This window comes from Thalassophryne amazonica, chromosome 2 (assembly GCF_902500255.1).
Source record: "Thalassophryne amazonica chromosome 2, fThaAma1.1, whole genome shotgun sequence".
NCBI lineage: Eukaryota > Metazoa > Chordata > Actinopteri > Batrachoidiformes > Batrachoididae > Thalassophryne > Thalassophryne amazonica.
The window spans coordinates 82,822,209-82,847,180 of NC_047104.1; the positions used below are offsets into that span (position 1 = coordinate 82,822,209).

Genomic DNA, 24,972 nt, shown 5'->3' on the forward strand with positions numbered 1-24,972 from the left:
ATTTACTAGTGTGCTTGGGGTCATTGTCTTGTTGAAACACCCATTTCAAGGGCATGTCCTCTTCAGCATAAGGCAACATGACCTCTTCAAGTATTTTGACATATCCAAACTGTTCCATGATACCTGGTATGCGATATATAGGCCCAACACCATAGTAGGCGAAACATGCCCATATCATGATGCTTGCACCACCATGCTTCACTGTCTTCACTGTGACGTGTGGCTTGAATTCAGACTTTGGGAGTCATCTCACAAACTGCCTGCAGCCCTTGGACCCAAAAAGAACAATTTTACTCTCATCAGTCCACAAAATATTCCTCCATTTCTCTTTAGGCCAGTTGATGTGTTCTTTGGCAAATTGTAACCTCTTCTGCACGTCTTTTATTTAACAGAGGGACTTTGCGGGGGATTCTTGCAAATAAATTAGCTTCACACAGGTGTCTTTTAACTTCCACAGCACTTACAGGTAACTCCAGACTGTCTTTGATCATCGTGGAGCTGATCAATTGGTGAGCCTTTGCCATTCTGGTTATTCTTTATCCATTTTGATGGTTGTTTTCCATTTTCTTCCACGTGTCTGTTTTTTTTTGTTTTTTTGTTTTGTCCATTTTAAAGCATTGGAGATCATTGTACATGAACAGCCTATAATTTTTTGCACCTGCGTATAGGTTTTCCCCTCTCCAATCAACTTTTTAATCAAACTACATTGTTCTTCTGAACAATGTCTTGAACGTCCCATTTTCCTCAGGCTTTCAAAGAAAAAAGCATGTTCAACAGGTGCTGGCTTCATCCTTAAATAGGGGACACCTGATTCACACCTGTTTGTTCCACAAAATTGACGAACTCACTGACTGAATGCCACACTACTATTATTGTGAACACCCCCTTTTCTACTTTTTTTTTTTTACTAATAGCCCAATTTCATATCCTTAAGAGTGTGCATATCATGAATGCTTGGTCTTGTTGGATTTGTGAGAATCTACTGAATCTACTGGTACCTTGTTTTCCATGTAACAATAAGAAATATACTCAAAACCTGGATTAATCTTTTTAGTCACATAGCACTGCTATTATTCTGAACACTACTGTATACAGGGCTGGAAATTTGAATCTGCCTGGTTATACCCACAGCCTCAGCCTAAGCATGTTGTTGTTTTGCTGAGTGTGCTATGGCTGTACTGTGCTGGGTGTGCTGTAGAAAGGGATTAAATAAACAGAGATGGCCAACACATATACAGGGCTGGAAATTTGAATCTGCGTGGTCATACCTGCAGCCGGCTATTTTAGGGGTAATTTTCAGTTCAACTTTAAAAAAAATGTACCAGTTTGTTCCCCATGTCATGAGGATTCAGAATATATATAGTTTTTATGGCGACATATTATAGTTTGGGAGTTTATCCCGGACAGACAGAAAGGCAGACAGGTGTGGCAGCATGAAAACCACATGGTACAGCATGGTCTGTATGGTCTTACATAAATGGCTATTTTAGGGATAATTTTCAGTTTATCCCGGTCAGACAGACAGACAGACAGACGTAGCCCTTTATGTATATGGATGTAGCAGGACATAACACAATGGCATAATGCAACACAATATAATGTAATGTAACAATGAAAGACAAAGTAACATACCACAGTATTACATGACCAGAAACATAATCATAAACATACCAAACTCCTCTGGGTGTAGAATGGCTGTCACGGTGTACATTACTGCCATAGAAATCAAAAATATACCGGTGGGTGTCACAAAGGTTTCCTGAATCACCATCTCACCTACAAGGAGAACATTATGTGGCCTGGTGTGGATTTACTGTACATTTACAAAACACAAGATATGAAATACTCTGTTGTCACCATGAGTTTCTACTTACCAATGATAGCGAAGAAGGATGCAGTCATGAGGAATGCATATAGAATACTCATAATGGCAGCAATGGCTATCTGGGTGTTCGCTTTGGATATAAAACAGATGATGATGTAGAACGCTGGAGGAACACAGGCGATGATGATGGAAAGCGTACCAGCAAGTTTAAACACAAATTGGAATGCACCTGACAGAGAGCAATGGAGAGGAACACATCATCTACATGTTCATCTGACAAAAAGTCAAATGAACAGATACTTATACCCCCGTCACACATAGCCGGAATCACGCAGAATGGCGTCAGAATTATGAATCGGTGCACATTCGAAAAGAGGATTTCAGTTCCAAAACATTCTGACAGCCATCTGCAGAAGTCCACACAGTTGGTCAACATCGGCCGGTGGCCCCAAGTGTGATGCACATGTTTGAAACCCTGCGGGCGCTGTCGAGATGGAACACCTATCCGACGGTGGTCCATATGTTATCTGACAAACATCTGACCACAATTTACATATTCCGATGTGGCAAAATGTGATCCCAAATAATCTGAATGCATACGAGGGAACCTCGATATGGATCTTGCATGGTAAAGCCTGCCAGTATGACCTGAATGTACCACATATAATAATGTCCACCCCCCCGGAGCGCAAAGGAACTGTTGAAATGTATGTGGCAATTATGAATTATTATCATGTACAGTGAATGAGAACAGCGGCTATCAAACCAAAACCTCCATGCGCTACTGTGCGCACGCTGCCGCAAATCTGAACAGGCTGTTATATCCCAAACTAGTGTCACGGCATGTTGTGATTCAGCAGCATGAAATATACATTAATCTATTGGTTTGTGATATTGTCATGAAAAGCACTGTTGTGAAAGTGTAGTGACACGGACCCACAACAGGGGGCGCAAATGAACGGCCAATAGATGAGCCAAAAGGTAACAATTTAATGTTGTGAAATGTGCACAACAAACATACAGACAATCTCAGAATATAATTACAGTCAATCCACAAAGGTGACGTGTGGGCAGGCTCGAGGATAGAAGACGTCTGTCCTGAGAAGAGCCGGAACCACACGATTTCCGCCGCCACAGAACCTGGTGAATACTGGAGCCGCCAAGTCCTGAATTCCCAGGTGATCACCGTCCCCGACTGTCGGATCTGGTACTGCTGGCGAGAACAAAGACAGTCAAGTGTGGGTGTGTGTACACCCAGTAACAACAGCGGTGGGAATGCCACCTCCACCTCTCACTCAATAACTGCAGAGTACTGTAGATTCCTCAGGGGAAAAGAGTGCCTTCAACGCTCTCTCAGCTTTCACCGACTGAGGTACCAGTACTCCTGCAAACACTCACAATATACAAATATTGCAATCACAAATGGCTGAGGATATTACCTCCAATGAAGTATGATATCTCGGCAATGAGGTGGAGATGACGTCTGGTCTTTATGGAGTGAGAGGACGTTGAGTAGATGGGTGACAGCTGTCAAGAGGTAATGAGTGACAGCTGTCACCCCCGGCTGTGTCCATGGCGGCAGCGCCCTCTCATGCCCTGAAGCCCGCACTTCAGGCAGGGCGCCCTCTGATGGTGGGCCAGCAGTACCTCCTCTTCTGGCGGCCCACACACAACAGGACCCCCCCCTCAACGGGCGCCTCCTGGATGAAGCTCCTCTTCACCCAGGAGCGTTCTTTGGGTCCATACCCCTCCCAGTCCACCAAGTACTGGAACCCCCGGCCCATCCGATGGAAGTCCAGGAGCCGGCGCACCGCCCAAGCCGGCTCCCCGTTGATGATCCGAGCAGGAGGCGGCGCCGGTCCGGGAGCACAGAGGGGTGAGGTGTGGTGAGGTTTGATGCGTGACACGTGGAAAACCGGATGGATCCGCAGTGAAGCCGGGAGTTGGAGCTTCACTGCCGCAGGACTGAGGACTTTGAGGATCTTGAAGGGGCCAATGTACCTGTCCTGAAGTTTCAGGGAGTCCACCTGGAGGGGGATGTCCTTCGTGGAAAGCCACACCTCCTGCCCGGGCTGGTAAGCAGGGGCCGGGGATCGCCGGCGGTCTGCATGGGTCGTCGCCCTTGTCCGGGCCTTCAACAAGGCAGAACGGGCGGAGCGCCACACCCAATGGCACTTCCGCAGGTGGGCCTGGACCGAGGGCACACCGACCTCTCCCTCCACCACGGGAAACAACGGGGGCTGATACCCCAAACACACCTCAAATGGGGAGAGGCCGGTGGCAGAAGACACCTGGCTGTTATGCGCATACTCGATCCAGGCCAGATGGTTACTCCAGGCCGTCGGGTGCGCAGATGTGACGCAGCGGAGGGTCTGTTCCAGTTCCTGGTTGGCCCGCTCTGCCTGTCCGTTCGTCTGTGGATGGTACCCGGACGAGAGGCTCACGGTGGCCCCCAGTTCCCTGCAGAAGCTCCTCCAGACGTGTGAGGAGAACTGGGGACCACGATCAGAGACGATGTCGGAGGGTATCCCATGCAGACGGATGACGTGGTGGACCAGGAGGTCTGCTGTCTCCTGGGCTGTTGGGAGCTTCGGGAGGGCCACGAAGTGGGCCGCCTTGGAGAATCGGTCCACTATCGTGAAGATGGTGGTGTTGCCCTGGGACGGCGGGAGGCCCGTGACGAAATCCAGGCCGATGTGGGACCAGGGGTGATGAGGCACCGGCAGCGGCTGGAGGAGTCCTTGGGCCTTCTTATGTACTGCCTTGCCCCTGGCACAGGTGGTGCAGGCCTGGATATATTCCCGGACGTCGGCCTCCATAGACGCCCACCAGAAGCGCTGCCGGACAACTGCCACGGTCCTTCGCACCCCTGGATGACAGGAGAGCTTGGAACCGTGACAGAAGTCCAAGACTGCAGCTCTGGCCTCTGGTGGGACGTACAGACGGTTCTTCGGACCGGTTCCGGGGTCCGGGCTCCGTGCCAGGGCCTCCCGGACGGTCTTCTCCACGTCCCAGGCGAGGGTGGCCATGATAGTGGACTCCGGAATGATGGGCACCGGTGGATCCGACAGCACCGTTTTGACTTCGTCTTCGTGTACCCGGGACAAGGCATCCCGGGGCGATAGGTGATGCCGAAGTCAAAACGTCCGAAGAACAGTGACCAGCGGACTTGCCTGGGGTTCAGCCGCTTGGCGGTCCTGATATACTCCAGGTTCCGATGGTCAGTGAAAACCGTGAATGGCACAGACGCTCCCTCCAACAGGTGTCTCCACTCCTCAAGAGCCTCTTTCACCGCAAGGAGTTCTCAATTGCCGACGTCATAGTTCCGTTCAGCCGGGGTCAACCTGCGTAAAAAGTAGGCACACGGGTGAAGAACCTTATCGGTCTCTCCGCTCTGGGATAGCACGGCTCCTATCCCTGAGTCAGAGGTGTCCACTTCAACCGCGAACTGGCGGCTAGGGTCGGGCTGCACCAAAACTGGCGCAGTAGAGAACCGTCGTTTCAACTCCTTGAACGCGGCTTCGCACAGATCCGAAAAGGTGAAGGGGACTTTTGGAGAGGTCAGGGCTGTCAGGGGGCTAACTACCTGACTGTAGCCCTTAATGAACCTCCTATAGAAATTAGCAAAGCCGAGTAACTGTTGCAGCTTCCTACGGCTTGTTGGTTGGGGCCAATCTCTCACCGCCGCAACCTTGGCCGGATCAGGGGCGACGGAGTTAGAGGAGATGATAAACCCCAGGAAGGACAAAGACGTGCGGTGAAACTCGCACTTCTCGCCCTTCACAAACAGTCGGTTCTCTAATAACTGCTGCAGGACCTGATGTACATGCTGGACATGGGTCTCAGGATCCGGAGAAAAGATGAGAATATCGTCCAGATATACGAAGACGAATCGGTGCAGGAAGTCCCGCAAGACGTCGTTAACCAAGGCTTGGAATGTCGCGGGGGCGTTGGTGAGGCCGTACGGCATGACCAGGTACTCAAAGTGACCTAACGGGGCGTTAAATGCCGTCTTCCATTCGTCTCCCTTCCGGATCCGAACCAGGTGATACGCATTTCTAAGATCCAGCTTAGTAAAGATTTTGGCTCCATGCAGGGGGGTGAACACGGAATCCAACAATGGCAACGGGTATCGGTTGCGAACCATAATCTCATTCAGCCCCCTGTAATCAATGCATGGACGGAGTCCGCCATCTTTCTTGCCCACAAAAAAGAAACCTGCCCCCATCGGGGAGGTGGAGTTCCGGATCAGACCGGCAGCTAATGAGTCCCGGATGTAGGTCTCCATTGATTCGCGCTCAGGTCGTGAGAGGTTGTACAGCGCCTGGAACCAAATCAATGGCACAATCGTACGGACGGTGCGGGGGAAGGGTGAGTGCCAGATCCTTGCTGAAGACGTCAGAAAGATCGTGGTACTCAACCGGCACTGCCGTCAGATTGGGAGAGACTTTGACCTCCTCCTTAGCCTGTAAACCGGGAGGAACCGAGGATCCTAAACACACCCGATGGCAGGTCTCGCTCCACTGAACCACCACCCCAGACGGCCAATCAATCCGGGGATTGTGCTTCAACATCCATGGGAAGCCCAAAATCACGCGGGAGGTAGAAGGAGTTACAAAAAACTCAATCTCCTCCCGATGGTTTCCAGACACCACCAGAGTTACTGGTTGTGTCTTGTGTGTGATTAAAGGGAGGAGGGTGCCATCTAGTGCCCGCACCTGCAATGGCGAAGGAAGCGCCACCAGAGGGAGCCCTACCTCCCTTGCCCATCTGCTGTCTAGCAGACTCCCTTCTGACCCCGTGTCCACCAGTGCTGGGGCTTGAAGGGTTAAATTCCCACTCAGGATTGTAACTGGGAGTCGTGTGGCAATCTGTGTGTGTCTCACGTGAATGTTTTGACCCCCCCTTAGCCCAGTCTCTGAGGGCGGTTGTTGTTTTGGCTGTTTGGGGCAGTTTTTCTGTGTGTGCTCCTTTGAGCTGCAGAGAAAACACTCCCCGTGGATCAGCCTCCTCATTTTGGCCCTGTGCGTTTCCCTAACAACGTCAGCAGGGGGAGCTGTTGCCCCACAGAGCGCTGCGGCTGTGGAGCATGAGGAGGGCGGCTCCTTTTCGAACCTGGAAGGGAGAGGGGCGGCGCGTATCCGGTCACGTCCTTCGCCTCGCTCCCGACGGCGTTCCTCCAACCGATTGTCTAACCGTATAACAAGATCGATAAGCCCATCTAAATCCCGCGGTTCCTCCTTAGCTACCAGCTGCTCCTTCAGGACCAACGACAGTCTGTTTATGAAGGCAGCGCGGAGCGCAACGTTATTCCAGCCGGACCTCGCAGCCGCGATGCGGAAGTTGACTGCATAAGCAGCTGCGCTCTCGCGTCCCTGTCTCATTGACAGCAGCACAGTTGAAGCGGTCTCTCCTCTGTTAGGGTGATCAAACACTGTTCTGAACTCCCCCACAAACCCAGTGTATGCTGATAACAACCGTGAGTTCTGTTCCCAGAGCGCCGTAGCCCAGGCGCGTGCCTTACCCCGAAGCAGAGCAATCACATAAGCTATTTTACTAGCATCTGACGCGTACATGACGGGACGTTGTGCAAAGACGAGCGAACACTGCATGAGAAAGTCCGCGCACGTCTCCACACAACCTCCGTACGGCTCAGGAGGGCTTATGTATGCATCAGGGGATGGTGGGAGGGGTTGTTGAACCACCACTGGAACGTTCATATCCTGCACAGGGTTGGCAGGAGGAGGAGCTGCAGCAGCCCCCTGAGCGCTCGCCGCCATCTGTGCGGAGAGAGCCTCCACCCTGCGGTTCAGGAGGATGTTTTGCTCGGTCATCTGATCCAACCGAGCCGTAAAGGCGGTGAGAATGTGCTGCAGCTCACCAATCACGCCTCCTGCAGACGCCTGCGCTCCCTGCTCTCCCATTGGTCGTTCAACAGCCGGGTGACGCCTCTCGGAGTCCATGACGCTGGCCGAGATATCCTGTTGTGAAAGTGTAGTGACACGGACCCACAACAGGGGGCGCAAATGAACGGCCAATAGATGAGCCAAAAGGTAACAATTTAATGTTGTGAAATGTGCACAACGAACATACAGACAATCTCAGAATATAATTACAGTCAATCCACAAAGGTGACGTGTGGGCAGGCTCGAGGATAGAAGACGTCTGTCCTGAGAAGAGCCGGAACCACACGATTTCCGCCGCCACAGAACCTGGTGAATACTGGAGCCGCCAAGTCCCGAATTCCCAGGTGATCAGCATCCCCGACTGTCGGATCTGGTACTGCTGGCGAGAACAAAGACAGTCAAGTGTGGGTGTGTGTACACCCAGTAACAACAGCGGTGGGAATGCCACCTCCACCTCTCACTCAATAACTGCAGAGTACTGTAGATTCCTCAGGGGAAAAGAGTGCCTTCAACGCTCTCTCAGCTTTCACCGACGGAGGTACCAGTACTCCTGCAAACACTCACAATATACAAATATTGCAATCACAAATGGCTGAGGATATTACCTCCAATGAAGTATGATATCTCGGCAACGAGGTGGAGATGACGTCTGGTCTTTATGGAGTGAGAGGACGTTGAGTAGATGGGTGACAGCTGTCAAGAGGTAATGAGTGACAGCTGTCACCCCCGGCTGTGTCCATGGTGGCAGCGCCCTCTCGTGCCTGAAGCCCGCACTTCAGGCAGGGCGCCCTCTGATGGTGGGCCAGCAGTACCTCCTCTTCTGGCGGCCCACACACAACAAGCACCACAATTTAAAAGTGAAATGGGGGGAGGGGGGAAGGAGTAGTGTTAGGTTATGGTTAAGGTTAGGGTTGGGGGTAGGAGTAGGGTTAGTAATAGTGAGTTAAAAAACCCTGTCACGAAAATTTGACTCATTTCGTGACGGGAGCATGAAAAAAAAACATGAGACTGGGCTGTATATCTACAATAGACCTTACAGTACAGATATTTGTCCATTCCTTCCCATGGGCAATGTAAATAATGTGAACTATTGTATCCATCATAACACAGGCAGCTGCGCCTCTCTGTGGTGCACAATAATGCGTCATTGCACGTGTCAGGCTCGGAGCTGAATGGATGTCACGCTGTAATAAATGATCACCTTCTAACTCTGTAGGAGAGATAACATGGAACTTGTGCCAGACCGTTACACTATTAATAAACATGAACCTAACCTCCAGCGGTCCAGGAGTGTTTCACAGTGCAGATGTGGATGTGAAGCCAAAACTCCAGCCTGCGGTTAAAATCCATCCATCCATCCATCCATCCATCCATCCATCCATCCATCCATCCATTTTCTTCCGCTTTATCCGGAGTCGGGTCGCGGGGGCAGCAGCTCAAGCAAAGCTGCCCAGACCTCCCGATCCACACACACCTCCCCCAGCTCCTCCGGGGGAACCCCAAGGCGTTCTCAAGCCAGCCGAGAGATGTAGTCCCTCCAGCGTGTCCTGGGTCTTCCCTGGGGCCTACTCGCAGTGAGACGTGCCGGAACACCTCTCCAGCGAGGCGTCCAGGGGGCATCCGGAAAAGATGCCCGAGCCACCTCAACTGACTCCTTTCGACGTGGAGGAGCAGCGGCTCGACTCCGAGCTCCTCCCGAGTGACCGAGCTCCTCACCCTATCTCTAAGGGAGCGCCCAGCCACCCTGCGGCGGAAACTCATCTCGGCCGCTTGTACTCGCAATCTCGTTCTTTCGGTCATGAGCCAAATCTCATGACCATAGGTGAGGATCAGAACGTAGATCGATCGGTAAATCGAGAGCTATGCCCCCCTACTCAGCTCTTTCTTCACCACGACGGTCCGATACAGCGACCGCATCACTGCAGATGCTGCACCGATCCGTCTATCGATCTCACGCTCCATCCCTCCCTCACTCGTGAACAAGACCCCGAGATACTTAAACTCCTCCACTTGAGGCAAGGACACTCCACCGACCTGAAGAGGGCAAAGCACCTTTTTCCGGTTGAGAACCATGGCCTCAGATTTGGAGGTGCTGATTCTCAACCCGGACGCTTCACACTCGGCTGCAAACCGCCCCAGTGCACGCTGAAGGTCCTGATTTGACAAAGCCAACAGAACCACATCGTCCGCAAACAGCAGAGACGAGATTCTGTGGTTCCCAAACCAGACCCCTTTACACCCTGGCTGCGCCTAGAAATTCTGTCCATAAAAATAATGAACAGAACCGGTGACAAAGGGCAGCCCTGGCGGAGGCCAACGTGCACTGGATACAGGTTTGACTTACTACCGGCAATGCGAACCAAGCTCCTGCTGCGGTTGTACAGGGACCGGATAGCCCTTAGCAAAGGACCCTGGACCCCGTACTCCCGGAGCACTCCCCACAGGGTGCCCCGAGGGACACGGTCGAACGTCTTCTCCAGATCCACAAAACACATGTGGACTGGTTGGGCGAACTCCCATGAACCGATGGAGCATGTAGAGCTGGTCCAGTGTGCCGCAACCAGGACGAAAACCACACTGCTCCTCCTGAATCCGAGGTTCGACCATCGGTCGAATTCTCCTCTCCAGTACTCTGGAATAGACCTTACCTGGGAGGCTGAGGAGTGTGATCCCCCTATAGTTGTAACACACCCTCCGGTCCCCCTTCTTAAACAGAGGGACCACCACCCCGGTCTGCCAATCCAGAGGCACTGTCCCCGATCACCACGCGATGTTGCAGAGGCGTGTCAGCCAAGACAGCCCCACAACATCCAGAGACTTAAGGTACTCAGGATGGATTTCATCCACCCCAGGGGCCCTGCCACCGAGGAGCTTTCTAACCACCTCGGTGACTTCGGCCTGGGTAATGGATGAGTCCGCCTCTGAGTCCCCAGTCTCTGCTTCCTCATCGGAAGACGTGACGATGGGATTGAGGAGATCCTCGAAGTACTCCTTCCACCGCCCGACAACATCCCCAGTCAGGGTCAACAGCTCCCCACCCGCACCGTAAACAGTGCTGGTGGAGAGCTGCTTCCGCCTCCTGAGGCGCCGGACGATTTGCCAGAATCTCTTCGAGGCCGACCGATAGTCCTCCTCCATAGCCTCCCCGAACTCCTCCCAGACCCGAGTTTTTGCCTCTGCGACCGCACGGGCTGCGGCACGCTTGGCCTGTTGGTACCTGTCAGCTGCCTCTGGGGTCCCACCTACCAACAAAGATAAGTAGGACTCCTTCTTCAGCTTGACGGCATCCCTTACTTCCGGTGTCCACCACTGGGTTCGGGGATTGCTGCCGTGACAGGCACCAGAGACCTTGCGACCACAGCTACGAGCAGCCGCATCGACAATGGAGGTGGAGAACATGGTCCACTCGGACTCCATGTCTCCAACCTTCCCCGGGATCTGGGAGAAGCTCTCCCGGAGGTGGGAGTTGAAGACCTCGCTGACAGAGGGTTCCGCCAGTCGTTCCCAGCAGACCCTCACGATATGTTTGGGCCTGCCAGGTCTGACCAGCTTCCTACCCTCCCAGCGGATCCAACTCACCACCAGGTGGTGATCAGTCAACAGCTCTGCCCCTCTCTTCACTCGAGTGTCCGAGACACATGGCCGAAGGTCAGATGATACGACTACAAAGTCGATCATCAACCTCCGGCTCAGGGTGTCTTGGTGCCATGTGCACTTATGGACACCCTTGTGCTCGAACATGGTGTTCGTGATGGAGAAACTGTGACTAGCGCAGAAGTCCAACAACTGAACACCACTCGGGTTCAGATCGGGGAGGCCGTGCTTCCCGATCACCCCCCTCCAGGTCTCACTGTCGCCGCCCACGTGGGCGTTGAAATGCCCCAGGAGAACGATGGAGTCCCCAGTCGGAGCGCTATCTAGTACCCCTCCCAGGGACTCCAGGAAGGTCGGGTACTCTGCACTGCCGCTCGGCCCGTAGGCCGAGACAATGGTGAGACACCTGTCCCCGACCCGAAGGCGTAGGGACGTGACCCTCTCGTTCACCGGAGTGAACTCCAACACTTGGCGACTGAGCTGGGGAGCAATAAGCAATGCGACCCCAGCTCTCCGCCTCTCCCCGTGGGCGACGCCAGAAAAATGAAGCATCCAGCCCCTCTTCAGGAGTTGGGTACCAGAGCCCAAGCTGTGCGTGGAGGTGAGCCCGACTATCTCTAGTCGGTATCTCTCAACCTCCCGCACAAGCTCAGGCTCCTTCCCCCCTAGTGAGGTGACATTCCACGTCCCAACAGCCAGGGGCTGTGAGCATGGACCGGGCCGCCGGGCCACCCGCCCTCGACCGCCACCCAATCCTCTCTGCACCTGACCCCCATGGCCCCCTCTGCAGGTGGTGAACCCACAGGAGGGTGGGCCCATGTCACTCTTTCGGGCTGAGCCCGGCCGGGCCCCATGGGCTAAGGCCCAACCACCAGGTGCTCACGCGCGAGCCCCAACCCCAGGCCTGGCTCCAGGGTGGGACCCCGGCTCCGCCATACCGGGCGACGTCTCGGTCCTTGATCTTTTACTGGTCATGGAGGTTCTGAACTGCCCTTAGTCTGACCCGTCACCTAGGACCTGTTTGCCTTGGGAGACCCTACAGGGAGCACAAAGCCCCCAACAACATAGCTCCTAGGATCATCCGGGTACGCAAACTCCCCCACCATGATAAGGTGGCAGCTAGAGGGGGAGGGTTAAATCCTCTCACCCCCCCCCCCCCAAAAAAAAGAAAAAAAAAGTGACGTTCAGCCACACGAGATTGAGCAATAACAGGTCTGTGATGCCCTTAGATGTCCGGGGCTGCATGCGCGCCACACTGTTCGGATCAGCGTGTGCCTACCCTTTGCCGAGAGGCACGGGTAACCCGATGAACCCCACTCGTGATGGGGATTGGAGATTGCAATTATTTCCCATGAACAAGGAATTCCCAGTAAGCGCAGGTCATAAGCTTGCGTTGATTAAGTCCCCGCCCTTTGTACACACCGCCCGTCGCTACTACCGAGTGGATGGTTTAGTGAGGTCCTCGGATTGGCCCCGCTGGGGTCGGAACACGGCCCTGGCAGAGCGCCGAGAAGACGATCAAACTTGACTATCTAGAGGAAGTAAAAGTCGTAACAAGGTTTCCGTAGGTGAACCTGCAGAAGGATCATTAACGGTCTTCGGAACGAGACGGTGGCGGAGGCCTGCCCACCAGACTGAGGAAGTCTCCCCGGCTGTCCGAGCTGAGGGACGGCGCCCTCCCGCCCCAGCTGGACGGAGCCCGCCCCGAGGCCAACCCACGGAACCGCACCTCTCCGCATGAGGGAGAGGCGGGAAGGTTGATGGCGCAGACCCCGGCCCGCGCCGCCCCCCCGACCTCACCCCCACACACCTCCAGGTACCCAACTCTCCTTCGCCGCTGCACGCGGGGAGGCAGGGGGGTTTAATGACTCTGTCACCGTTCTGCCCGCGGCCCATCCGCGGCTTACCCGTGCGGAGCGCCTGGAGGGAGCAAAACCGGCGAAAGTCGAACCATGAAACCATGAAAACCTCTCACCCAAAATAAAAAATGTAATCCCACGCGATAATCCAACCATCACAGTGTCCAGAGATGTGTTGTGCTGCTGAAGTGAGCAAATAAGAAAAAAGAAAGTTCCCTGGAAAGGCTCCGTCTGACACATGGGACAGCATGGCCCAACTGCCAGCAAACTTTGAGCGAAGCTGTCCAGTGGCCCTCGCACACTTAGTGGCCCATGCAGCATTACACACACACACACACACACACACACACACACACACACACACACACACACACACACACACACACACACACACACACACACACACACACACACACACACACACACACACACACGGCTGAGTGACAATTGCAGCCCCACATACGCTGCGCACTCGCGTGCACGTGTGCATGAAGAACACAGCGCTCCGGTCCCGTGTTTGCCATCCAGACATTTGGACAGTCTGCAGCGCCTTTTATGGCTGTCAGACAACAGTCTGTGTCATCTACGTGTTGTCTACATGCACTTTGGATGCCAACATGCACGTGTGGATGAGGTACTCTGGATGCGTTCCGACAGGGCTGGCCACACCTCTTTTCCTCCCAACTGCATCAGATTATGGCAGTATTTCCCATACTGGACGTGGTTCCTCCACATTCTTGCTATGTGTGACGGGGTCTTTAGGGAGACTCAGATACTTAGGTCAGTGATGTGCTCCCAACATTCATTATGGCAGAAGACGAAGGGCCTTTATTGTACAATGAAATCTGTCCTCTGATGTTAACCCATCCTAATTGCAGTCAATCCAACCACCCTTATCAGTGGGCAGCCACAGTCTGACACCCGGGGACCAACTCCAGATGCAGAGACTCTCCCTTGGTTAGGGGCAAAGAAAGGAGCAGACCCAAAATAAGCATGTTTTTGATTGTGGGAGGAAACTGGAGCTTATGACAACTGTAATGGGGTTGAAAAAAAATTCTAGTTTCTTAATTTAAGACCTTTTAAGCCAAAACGTGATGCATAATTAGAGGCATGGTTGCTTTGAATGACAGCTCACCAAGCCGAGGATTTAAATATTTGCAGCGAGTAAAATTCTGATCTTATTTCATGTCATATGCTAATGGTGCTAACACTTTCAGCAGCTATCAGTAGCTTGACTTGCTAGGTTCTGTTAATGCATGATTAATGAGAAAATAAATGCCTCATATCCATACATGTCAACCTATACGGACTGTCTGTAAATTATACGGATTTTTCCAAGTTTCAGAGTCATACGGACGTACAAATAAAGTCTTATGGATATTCAGGGTTTTCTGTTGTAAATTTATTTTTTTACTGTTTCTGTTTACTGTTTTTTACTTTCGGCCAGCCATCCCCCATCTTTGTACTCCTCACTGAAGCTGTGTGATGACGTGCGCAATGTGAGCGTTCAATCGGAATTGGTTCACCATCACATGGTTTTCCAATATCCAATCGTAGGGCAGAGCAGTCTCAGATGGTACGGCCAAAGATTGTTAGGAGCAGTGATCTGTTACTCTGTGAGTTCTTGTTTCTGTAAAAATAGAACAGCTGTGTGACACTATATTCATGGGAAATATATTGAGTTTGTACAAAATACCTACAATGTACTTGTAGACATTGATTTTATTGACAGCAAGCAATTTTACTGTGGAGCAAGAGGATTTAACTGTGGAGGACTTCCACCATAAAAGAGCCCATGGAGATCCCTGGTGTTAGTTAATATATGGACAAAACCCCAGTTATGTGATACCATTATGCAGTTGTGTGTACTACAGTGGTGGGCACAGATAACCAAAAAATTAACTTCGATAACAGATAATAAGATAACTGAAAAGTCATCTTTGATAAAGATAAACCGATAAACCACCCAAAAATGTATCGGAAGTTACAGATAATCGATAACTGATAAATTCCGGTGTTGTCTATGGGACATTTGCAGTTACTAAGAGCTGAAATTGATTTTTAACACGATCGCTTTTGAAAGCATCAATAGCGGTAAAAGACTTAAAGAATAAGCAAGAATGTTTGACCATACTGCCCCCTGCAGGAAGCAGCACAGACAAATTCTGACAGCACCCACGAAATCAACTCTTTACTAATCATAATCATTTTTCTTTCAACATTCTGCCCCTGCTGGAAGCTCTTGTTTACAACAACACTCCCACCACAGAGACACACCAAGAACAGCCATAAGGCTAACTCCCTATCAATTTCAACACTCCGGTCAGGCGGAGGTCTTGAAAAATAAAGTCATACTAACTTGTGTTTTTTGAAAATACTGATAGAATAACTTCATTAATGTCAATTCTGTCATTTGTACAAAGTTAAAATATAACATATATCTTGTAATGTTGAATAAGGCACTAATTCTGAGGTTTTGTAACAAACACAGACCGCAAAGCATTCTGGGTAAAAGTGCTAAACAGTGATTGGTTCAGTAAACCATTATGTAAACCAACACGTTAATGTGACGTGTGTCATGTGTTGGTTTAAAGATAAATGTGCTTTTGTAAAATATTCCATTTTTATTTGTAAAAACAGGCATTTTTACGGAGCCCTGGAAGTGTCATCGCAATTGCATGTTTTAAAACTTCTGATGTTGTAAAACGTGCACTCAATATTAGTAAGTAAGTAAGTAAATTTATTTATATAGTGCCTTTCACAGACATAAGGCCATGTACACACGTTGTCGGGTATTTGTAAAACCGAATATCTTACCGTTTCAGTTTGGGGAAAAAACTTCATCCACACTACGTCGTTTAAAAACAAAATCCATCCACATCGAACCATATAAATGTGTTGTAATTAGTCTGCCAAACCTTTGGGTGGCGGTACTGATTAAAATTCTATCCAATCAGGAGCCTTATTCTCTTGTCGTCACTTCCACAAAACTAAAAACATGGCGCCAACCTCGTTCGTGTGGACCGATAAGGAGTCGGAATTACTTCTAACAGTAGTTTTAGAATACAAAGTTAACATATATGCACACAAAAAGCGCCTGGACAACAATGGACAATACCAACACTGAGAGCAGCCATGTACCCAGACGTTTAATACTGCCATGAACACTCCAGTAGATGGCAGTAGCGTCCTTGAAAAAATGTCAAACAAAATTCCAGATAATCCGTGTCTGCTACATTTAAGATGCATGGAATTTAACAAACGCAAATACACTAACTTCTATAAACCCAGAGAATATATTCACGAGAGTTTTAGGCACTAGAGTTTAATGCTGTTATCTGTGGACCCTGAACAGAGTGTCTGAAATGCATTTGTCCTGTCGTGAACGTCTGAGATTACTTTATGCTACCCATAATGCATTGCTGCCTGGCACAGCATGTGCTGACAAAACCTTAAAAATTAGCACATTACTTTAAAACGAAAACATATATCTGATATTTTCACTTTATAAACTTCAGACATGACAATAATTTTAAATAACTTGTCTAAAATGAGTGGTTAAAATTTGAACCATAAGTTACATATGCCTCTGGATGACTTGGTGACATTGCGATTACATTAGTATGGTGTTAAAGGAAATGACTTTTTTTTTGGTCACCAGTTCTCCTTTGCTTAGAGACGATAGAGTGGTTTCTGATTGCAGAGGGTAGAACAACATGCTTATTACGAAACTTTTAACAGGTAGGTCTCAACAGCTTTAACAGTTTTAAAAATGTTTTTCACTGTTCAGCTTAGTTTAGTACGTTATCAGTCTAAAAGTTATCGGACGGTAATTCATTGGAAGATGATTAGTCCGATTAGTCCGATGATGGTTTTCAAATTTATCTAAAAAGATAATCCGATAATGAAAACATTATCTTCGATAATTATCTGTTATCGGATTATCGTAAGTGTGCCCACCACTGGTGTACTGTAATAAAACTGATTTTGATGCGATTTAGGAGGTTATAAGGATTTTGTGTTGATTTTATGGATTTTATCACTTGGTTATACAGGTGGACCCTCAAAGGGGTTGACATGTATGCATAACTTTTAATGCTCACATCATAGCAAACTGTTATGAGAACCATTGCGCAGTCGCCAAACATATGATTCATAATAAACACTGGAACCGAGGTTGGCCTATTAGCTTAACTGGTTTGGACTCAAAGATCGGTGCGTGTTTAGGCTGCCTTTGTCACACAACTGAGCAACCAACACTCCACCTCTTTATCCATTTATGGGTTTGTCTTGATCTGTGACGTCACACAGGGTTTATTCAGTATATATGTCCCTAAAGCGACCAAGCTATTTTATCGACTAATATGTCAGAGTGTGGTTATTTATGACCAGTGTTGCCACAGTAACTGAAGAGTTACTTTATAAGTTACTTTATACAGTTACTTCATTAGGGCCCTGTCCCACTGGCGTTTAGGAGGATTTTGGATTGCACACAAAATTGGCTCATATTCACCTAACATCCGCAATATGCGTGAAACATGCTTGTATGAGTTGGCCGACACCCGCACACGTCCGCAATTATCTGCAGAGGCACGTTTTTCCGTTACCAGGATTTTTGAGCTGCACAAAATTTTGGCTGCCGATGACATCCGCCTTACATACTCCATACATACTCAATACATACACAATACATACATATACATACTCAATCTATGCGCTGTATATTCGCCATCATCTGCTGATGTTCGTAACTGACGGGGATTTGCGGCTTGGCAGCGGACTGGGACAGTGTATAAAACGGATATTTTACGTGCCCATCATGTCCACATCACAAACTAAAATAAGTTGTAGCGACTGCATATAGATTGGCCACGAATAAAGCGTTTTTATTACGTCTGCTTTGCATCTGATTTGTGGCGGATGCAAATCAGAAGCGCTGTGTTCACAGCTGGATGTCGTTCTTTGTTCTACTGGCTGCCATGTGCTCTGCGCTGGATGCTGCGTATATAAAATAATTATTTCGTGGCGGATTAATCATTTTATTGTGCAAATTGGCTGTTGAAAACGGCTCTAATCACCTCCTGAATCACAGGAAGCTGCAGCTGGGCCGTTCGCGCGCGTGCATTTTGAGCCGTCTAATAAGGTAATTATTTAACTTGTTTACATTGTCAAGGCTTGATAAAACAGTTGCGTGTTTTTCCTTCTTGTTTGCAGCTGTTACAGTATTTATTCCTATGTTTATAACAGATTTAACTTATTGTTTTAATTGCTCAGACGAGCTGTGCTCTGGTGCGATCCACTGACGTCACCACTCGCCCTGTTCACTGCTTGTTTACTCCAATCAACTTGTCCAAGTCCAGCAAATGCTCCAGAGGCTGTATTGTTGGTGTGAATAGTGATGTTGAAAGGAGGGAGTGTGCTTCTTTTATGACCGCAATGCAGATGTCATGCACGCGCAACACGTGCGCGATGCATTCATAATACACCCGTAATGCTGCCGTGATAATCGTAATGCGTCGGATCCGTTTCCTCACTACATGCGTTATACAATGGTGATTGTTCATCATATATTCGCTATATATTATTAATATATCCATAATTCATACTGGGACATTTGTCATTTTTGGCCACTTATGTTGCGGACAACAACGAATGCCCGGAATATGTGTACTCAATTCATGCGCAATTAATCCTCTCCCCAGTGGGACCGGGCCCTTAGCAGCTGAAGCTACAGTATAATGTCAAAAATGTCATAGGTCTTCCCCGGGGTCATAACTGACCCTGCACAAGTTTGGATTATACTTGCCACACGGATCAGCCGAAAATACACACACACACATATATATATATGTGTGTGTGTGTGTGTGTGTGTGTGTATAGTCTATGACTTGAACTAACTTGCTATCATAAGAGTCACAGAGGCTGGTCCAAGAATGGAAGAACCAACAGTGAGCATCTGGTAAAAGATGTAGAGCCTGGAGATGGATGAGTTCCTCTTCACTGTCTCTGGACCACTAAAATCAAAAATAACATCAGATAAGTTAAGATGCCTTTATTGTCACTATACACAAGACACAGAGAGATTGCAGGTGCTCAAAGTAAACCGTTCAACATGAATGCACATAAAAAACAATTCTATATACGTATTTAAAAAACTATAAATATGGCATGGCAGGTAGTTAGCTACAGTGTGCAAAGTCACTTGAGGTTTTTGTTAAGAGTTTGTATGGCATGGAGGTACAAGCTCTTTAAGAGTCTGTTTTGGAGTTTAGTGACCTATATCACCTGCCTGAGGGCAGAAGGTTGAAAAAAGGAGTGGCCAGGGACCAAATACAATCACTTTAAGAATTATTTTAACAGACTGTGTATATTATACAAGCAAAGCCTCCCCCCCTCCCACCCAGAAGCTGAAGGTTTTAGCCATGCTAATGCTCCCCAGAAGCATTTACTGAAAAAAAAGTCTGAAGGACCTAAATGACATGGTGAGATGCTGAAGAGTTTCGCTCGTTCATGCCCGCAACATATACATATTAGTATGGTATATCCACAGTGACATGCTACCATGTTTAAAATTTTCAAAAAGACATAAAACATAGGGATGCAAGTTGTATTTTAAAAATGACACCATCTGTCAAATGTAAAAAGTATTTTAAACAGTAATACAGTATGAATCCGAGTTCAGATCTGGTAGACATCAAAGAATTTGTCACAAGGACAACTTGTGTTAACATTTTCAAATTAACCATAGCAATAGCATTTGGGATAAAATAGAAGACACATGTTATTACAGACCAGATAATCTTAAGTATCTTGGTTGCCAATCAACCATCCAAGCAAATGGTGTTGTTACCACTTCAATTACTACATTTGGCAAGGAGTCATAATAAAAAGCACAAACCTGTGTAGAAGATCCAGAGTGTTAGCCAGTGTAGACGGTCCCCATCGTCTTCTTTGGTTGTAAAACTCCTTGAACTCTTGTGGTGAGTTGGTATATGCATCTGATGCAGCATTATATTCAACACGCCACCCTTGTTGCAACAACAAAGTGCACAGCCAGCGATCCTCTCCTAATAAATGGCAAACGCACAAACACAAACAAAAGCATTTAAGAGAAAACTGAAACAAAGAAACCAAAATTTGATAAAAATGGCAGGGAAAGCCTATTCCAACCTTGATCATATTGCACATATTCAACAGCTCTTGTTGCAGTTGTTGTGTATCTCTTTAGTACGTTGTCATCCATTAAAGCTGATCCTCGAAACAGACTGAAACAACCCGGACTGCAAAGTACAGAGCCAAATACATGCTCTGCTGTCTTCTGTAGCCAGTGGCCAACTGCGTACTCAAACTTCTGGTACCACACCATAGGACCTGAGAGGTTGTGTATCACAGGAGAACAAAGAAGAAGAAGCAGAAATAACAGCACATCAGACAAAAACTGACACCTGTAATTGCCAAAAATACACAATTGACCATTTCTTAAATGTCTTTGATTCACTCAGTGATGGAGATTATTTGGCATGTGACTGATTTACATAAGGTGCAGAAAAATCAGACAGGCTGACAGAGGCACTGAACATACAGTAGAGCCACATTTAAGCTGCTTTCACACCTCCAGTTACTTTGGCTGTGGTTCCAAACAAAAATGATATGTACTTTTGTGGGATGACATAAGCTGTGGGAGTAGTTGTCCTCTAACCAAATATTTATGAAGCATTGTACCTTGTCTGTCCTCCATGTCAACATACGATTAATTTTCCTTCTTGCTGTTAGGCAACAGCATTGACTACTAAACCAATGTGCTGCACCTTTAAACAAATTGAACAATCTAAGTAAATGGACTATATGACAAGTCAGGCCTGGAAGCATGTACCGGTGCCAGCAGTTGTCACATCCAACACACTACAGAACCATTTTGGGCCTCAGATGATATCGACCCTGACACACAACAAGTCCATCCTCATATCGTGAAAGCAGCCATTTAGGTGCCACAGCAAACATTAAAACTGGCCTTTCCCTTGGCCTTTTACAGCCAAATGGTCAAAAAGTTATAGATGACATTAACCTCATAATTCCAAGGATACCTCAGGATCTTAGGTACCAACAACATCCTGTCATTATCTTACACCACTGGGTAGTCTCCAAATCTTACAGTCATACAGTAAGACAGGGAGCACCAGGACCCTGAAGAGTTCAACCTTCTTTCTCCTGCAAAGGTACTAACATTGCCAAACACCTCTGTTTAGTGACAATGGACCACAGACAGAGGTGAAGTGGATGAAATAGTAGGCGTACTGAGACAACATAGGGCAGTCAAAGTATCAATCAACTACTGCATCATTTGATTAGGTAGTCAAGAAAAATGAATGGTTAGAATGTCAACCATCACATTTACAGTTGTATGTAAAAGTTTGGGTACCCCTGATGATTTCCATGATTTTCCTTTATAAATCATTGGTTGTTTGGATCAGCAATTTCAGTTAAATATATCATATAGCAGGCAAACACAGTAATATTTGAGAAGTGAACTGAAGTTTATAGGATTTACAGAAAGTGTGCAATCATTTTTTAAACAATCAATATTTATAATATAATATAAATCAATATTTAGTAGATCCTCCTTTTGCATAAATAACAGCCTCTAAATACTTCCCATAGCTTCCAGTGAGAGTCTGGATTCTGGTTAAAGGTATTTTGGACCATTCTTCTCTACAAAACAACTCAGGTTTGTTGGTTTCCAAGCATGGACAGCCCGCTTAAAATCACACCACAGATTTTCAATAATATTCAGGTCTGGGGACTGAGATGACCATTCCAGAACATTGTAGCTGTTCCTCTGCATGAATGCCTTTGTACATTTTGAGCAGTGTGTTGGGAAAGTGTAGTGACACGGACCCACAACAGGGGGCGTAAATGAACGGTCAATAGATGAGCCAAAAGGTAACAATTTAATGTTGTGAATGTTCACAACGAAATACAGACAATCACAGAATTTGATATTAGTCAATATATAGAGGTGACGTGTGAGCAGGCTCGAGGATAGAAGACGTCTGTCCAGAGAAGAGTCGGGTCCCACACGATTTCCACTGCCAACAGATCTGAAGCACGCCGGAGTCGCTAAGTCCCGAGTCCCCAGGTGGCCACCATCTCCAGCTGTCAGATCTGGTACTGCTGGCAGGAGGCAGAAACAGTTAACGGTGGGTGTGTGTGCACACACCCAGCAAACAGTCAGCAAAAATGTTTTCTCTCTGCAGTCCGGTGGGAATAACACCTCCACCTCAATCACAAGTTCACTGTCATGCAAGGTTAGTCTCCTACTTTATTGCAGTTCGGAGTAAGAAGTGAAATCCGTTCACTTCTTCACCATCCACGAACTCGGCTGTAAGTAGCAAGCGAACACCTGCAAACACAATCAGAATTGCGAGAGAAAAACAATGTGGTTCAGCACAAACACAGCTGAGAATTTACCTTTGGGTAGTCGATATCTCAGCAGTGAGGTGGAGAAGCTGCCCGGCTTATATGGTGGTGGTGGTTGATGAGAGACAGCTGGCATTGATGATGAGTGACAGCTGCCACTCCCAGTTGCTCCTGGGGCGGATGCGCCCTCTCGTGCCTGAAACCCACACTTCAGGCAGGGCGCCCTCTGGTGGTGGCCAGCAGTACCTCCTCTTCAGCGGCCCACACAACAGGACCCCCCCCCCCCCTCAATGGGCGCCTCCTGGCACCCGACCAGGTTTGTCGGGATGACGGGCGTAGAAGTCGGCCAGGAGGGCCGGATCCAAGATGAAGCTCCTCTTCACCCAGGAGTGTTCTTCAGGACCATAACCCTCCCAGTCCACCAGATACTGGAACCCCCGGCCTTTCCGACAGACATCCAGGAGCCTGCGAACCGTCCATGCAGGCTCCCCGTCAATGATCCGGGCAGGAGGTGGCGCCAGTCCGGGGGTGCAGAGGGGTGAAGTGTGGTGTGGCTTGAGGCGTGAGACGTGGAAGACCGGGTGCATCTGGGAAGCTTGAAGTGAAGCTGGGAGTTGAAGCTTCACTGCGGCAGGACTGAGGACCTTGAGGATCTTGAATGGTCCGATGTAACGGTCATTCAATTTGGGGGAGTCCACCTGTAAGGGAATGTCCTTAGTGGAAAGCCACACCTCCTGCCCAGGCTGATATGCAGGGGCCGGGGATCGCCGGTGGTCTGCATGGGCCTGGGCCCTCGTCCGGGCCTTCAGCAGGGCAGAACGGGCGGTGCGCCACACCCGACGACATCTGCGAAGATGGGCCTGGACCGAGGGCACACCGACCTCTCCCTCCACCACAGGAAACAATGGGGGCTGGTACCCCAAACATACTTCAAACGGGGAGGGGCCGGTGGCTGAAGACACTTGACTGTTATGGGCGTACTCGATCCAGGCCAGATGGTCACTCCAAGCCGCCGGGTGCACGGAGGTCACACAGCGGAGGGCCTGTTCCAGTTCTTGATTCGCCCGCTCTGCCTGTCCGTTGGTCTGTGGATGATACCCGGACGAGAAGCTCACGGTGGCCCACAGTTCCCTGCAGAAACTCCTCCAGACTTGAGAGGAGAACTGAGGACCACGATCCGAGACAATGTCAGTTGGTATCCCATGCAGACGCACGACATGGTGGACCAGGAGGTCTGCTGTCTCCTGGGCTGTTGGGAGCTTCGGGAGGGCCACGAAGTGGGCCGCCTTGGAGAACCGGTCCACTATCGTGAGGATGGTAGTATTGCCCTGAGATGGTGGGAGACCCGTGACGAAGTCCAGGCTGATGTGGGACCAGGGGCGATGTGGCACAGGTAACGGCTGGAGGAGTCCTTGTGTCTTCCTGTGGTCTGCCTTGCCCCTGGCGCAGGTGGTACAGGCCTGGACGTACTCCCGGACGTCAGCTTCCATAGACGCCCACCAGAAGCGCTGCCGGACCACTGCCACGGTTCTTCGCACCCCTGGGTGACAGGAGAGCTTGGAACCATGACAGAAGTCCAGAACGGCAGCCCTGGCCTCTGGTGGGACGTACAGTTTTGTGGGCCAGTTCCCGGGTCCAGGTTCCATGCCAGGGCCTCCCGGACGGTCTTCTCCACGTCCCAGGTGAGGGTGGCCACGACAGTGGACTCGGGGATGATGGTTTCCGTTGGATCTGACAGCTCGGGTTTGACTTCCTCTTTGTGAACCCGGGACAAGGCGTCGGATCATTGGTTCTTGGTCCCGGGGCGGTAGGTGATCTGGAAGTCAAAACGCCCAAAGAACAATGACCAGCAGGCTTGTCTGGGGTTCAGACGCTTGGCGGTCCGGATGTACTCCAGATTCCGATGGTCCGTGAAAACCGTAAATGGTACTGCAGCTCCCTCCAACAGATGTCTCCACTCCTCAAGAGCCTCTTTCACCGCTCACGATTGCCCACGTCATAGTTTTGCTCAGCCGGGGTCAACCTGCGGGAGAAATAGGCACAGGGGTGGAGAACCTTATCGGACTCCCTGCTCTCGGACAGCACGGCTCCTATCCCTGAGTCAGAGATGTCCACTTCAACAATAAACTGGTGGTTTGGATCGGGCTGCACCAGAACTGGCGCAGTCGAGAACCGGCGCTTCAACTCCCTAAACGCGGCTTTGCACCGATCTGACCAGGTGAAGGGGACCTTAGAGGAGGTCAGGGCTGTCAGGGGGCCAACAACCTGACTGTAGCCCTTAATAAACCTCCTGTAGAAATTTGCAAAGCTGAGGAACTGTTGCAGCTTCCTACGGCTTGTTGGTTGGGGCCAATCTCTCACTGCCGCAACC

General features: G+C 49.3%; 1 protein-coding gene across 1 annotated transcript in view; it reads right to left on the minus strand.

Annotated features, from left to right (window-relative positions):
* The window catches only part of chs1 (chitin synthase 1), a 117,145-nt gene that overhangs the window by 34,882 nt on the left and 57,291 nt on the right, over positions 1 to 24,972 (minus strand). The window contains exons 19-23 of the mRNA XM_034188600.1: positions 20,355 to 20,555; positions 20,083 to 20,251; positions 19,083 to 19,198; positions 1,875 to 2,054; positions 1,672 to 1,776 (exon numbers count right to left, since the gene is read on the minus strand). Of these exons, the coding sequence (XP_034044491.1) occupies positions 1,672 to 1,776; positions 1,875 to 2,054; positions 19,083 to 19,198; positions 20,083 to 20,251; positions 20,355 to 20,555 (771 nt within the window). The remainder of the gene's footprint in view (positions 1 to 1,671; positions 1,777 to 1,874; positions 2,055 to 19,082; positions 19,199 to 20,082; positions 20,252 to 20,354; positions 20,556 to 24,972) is intronic.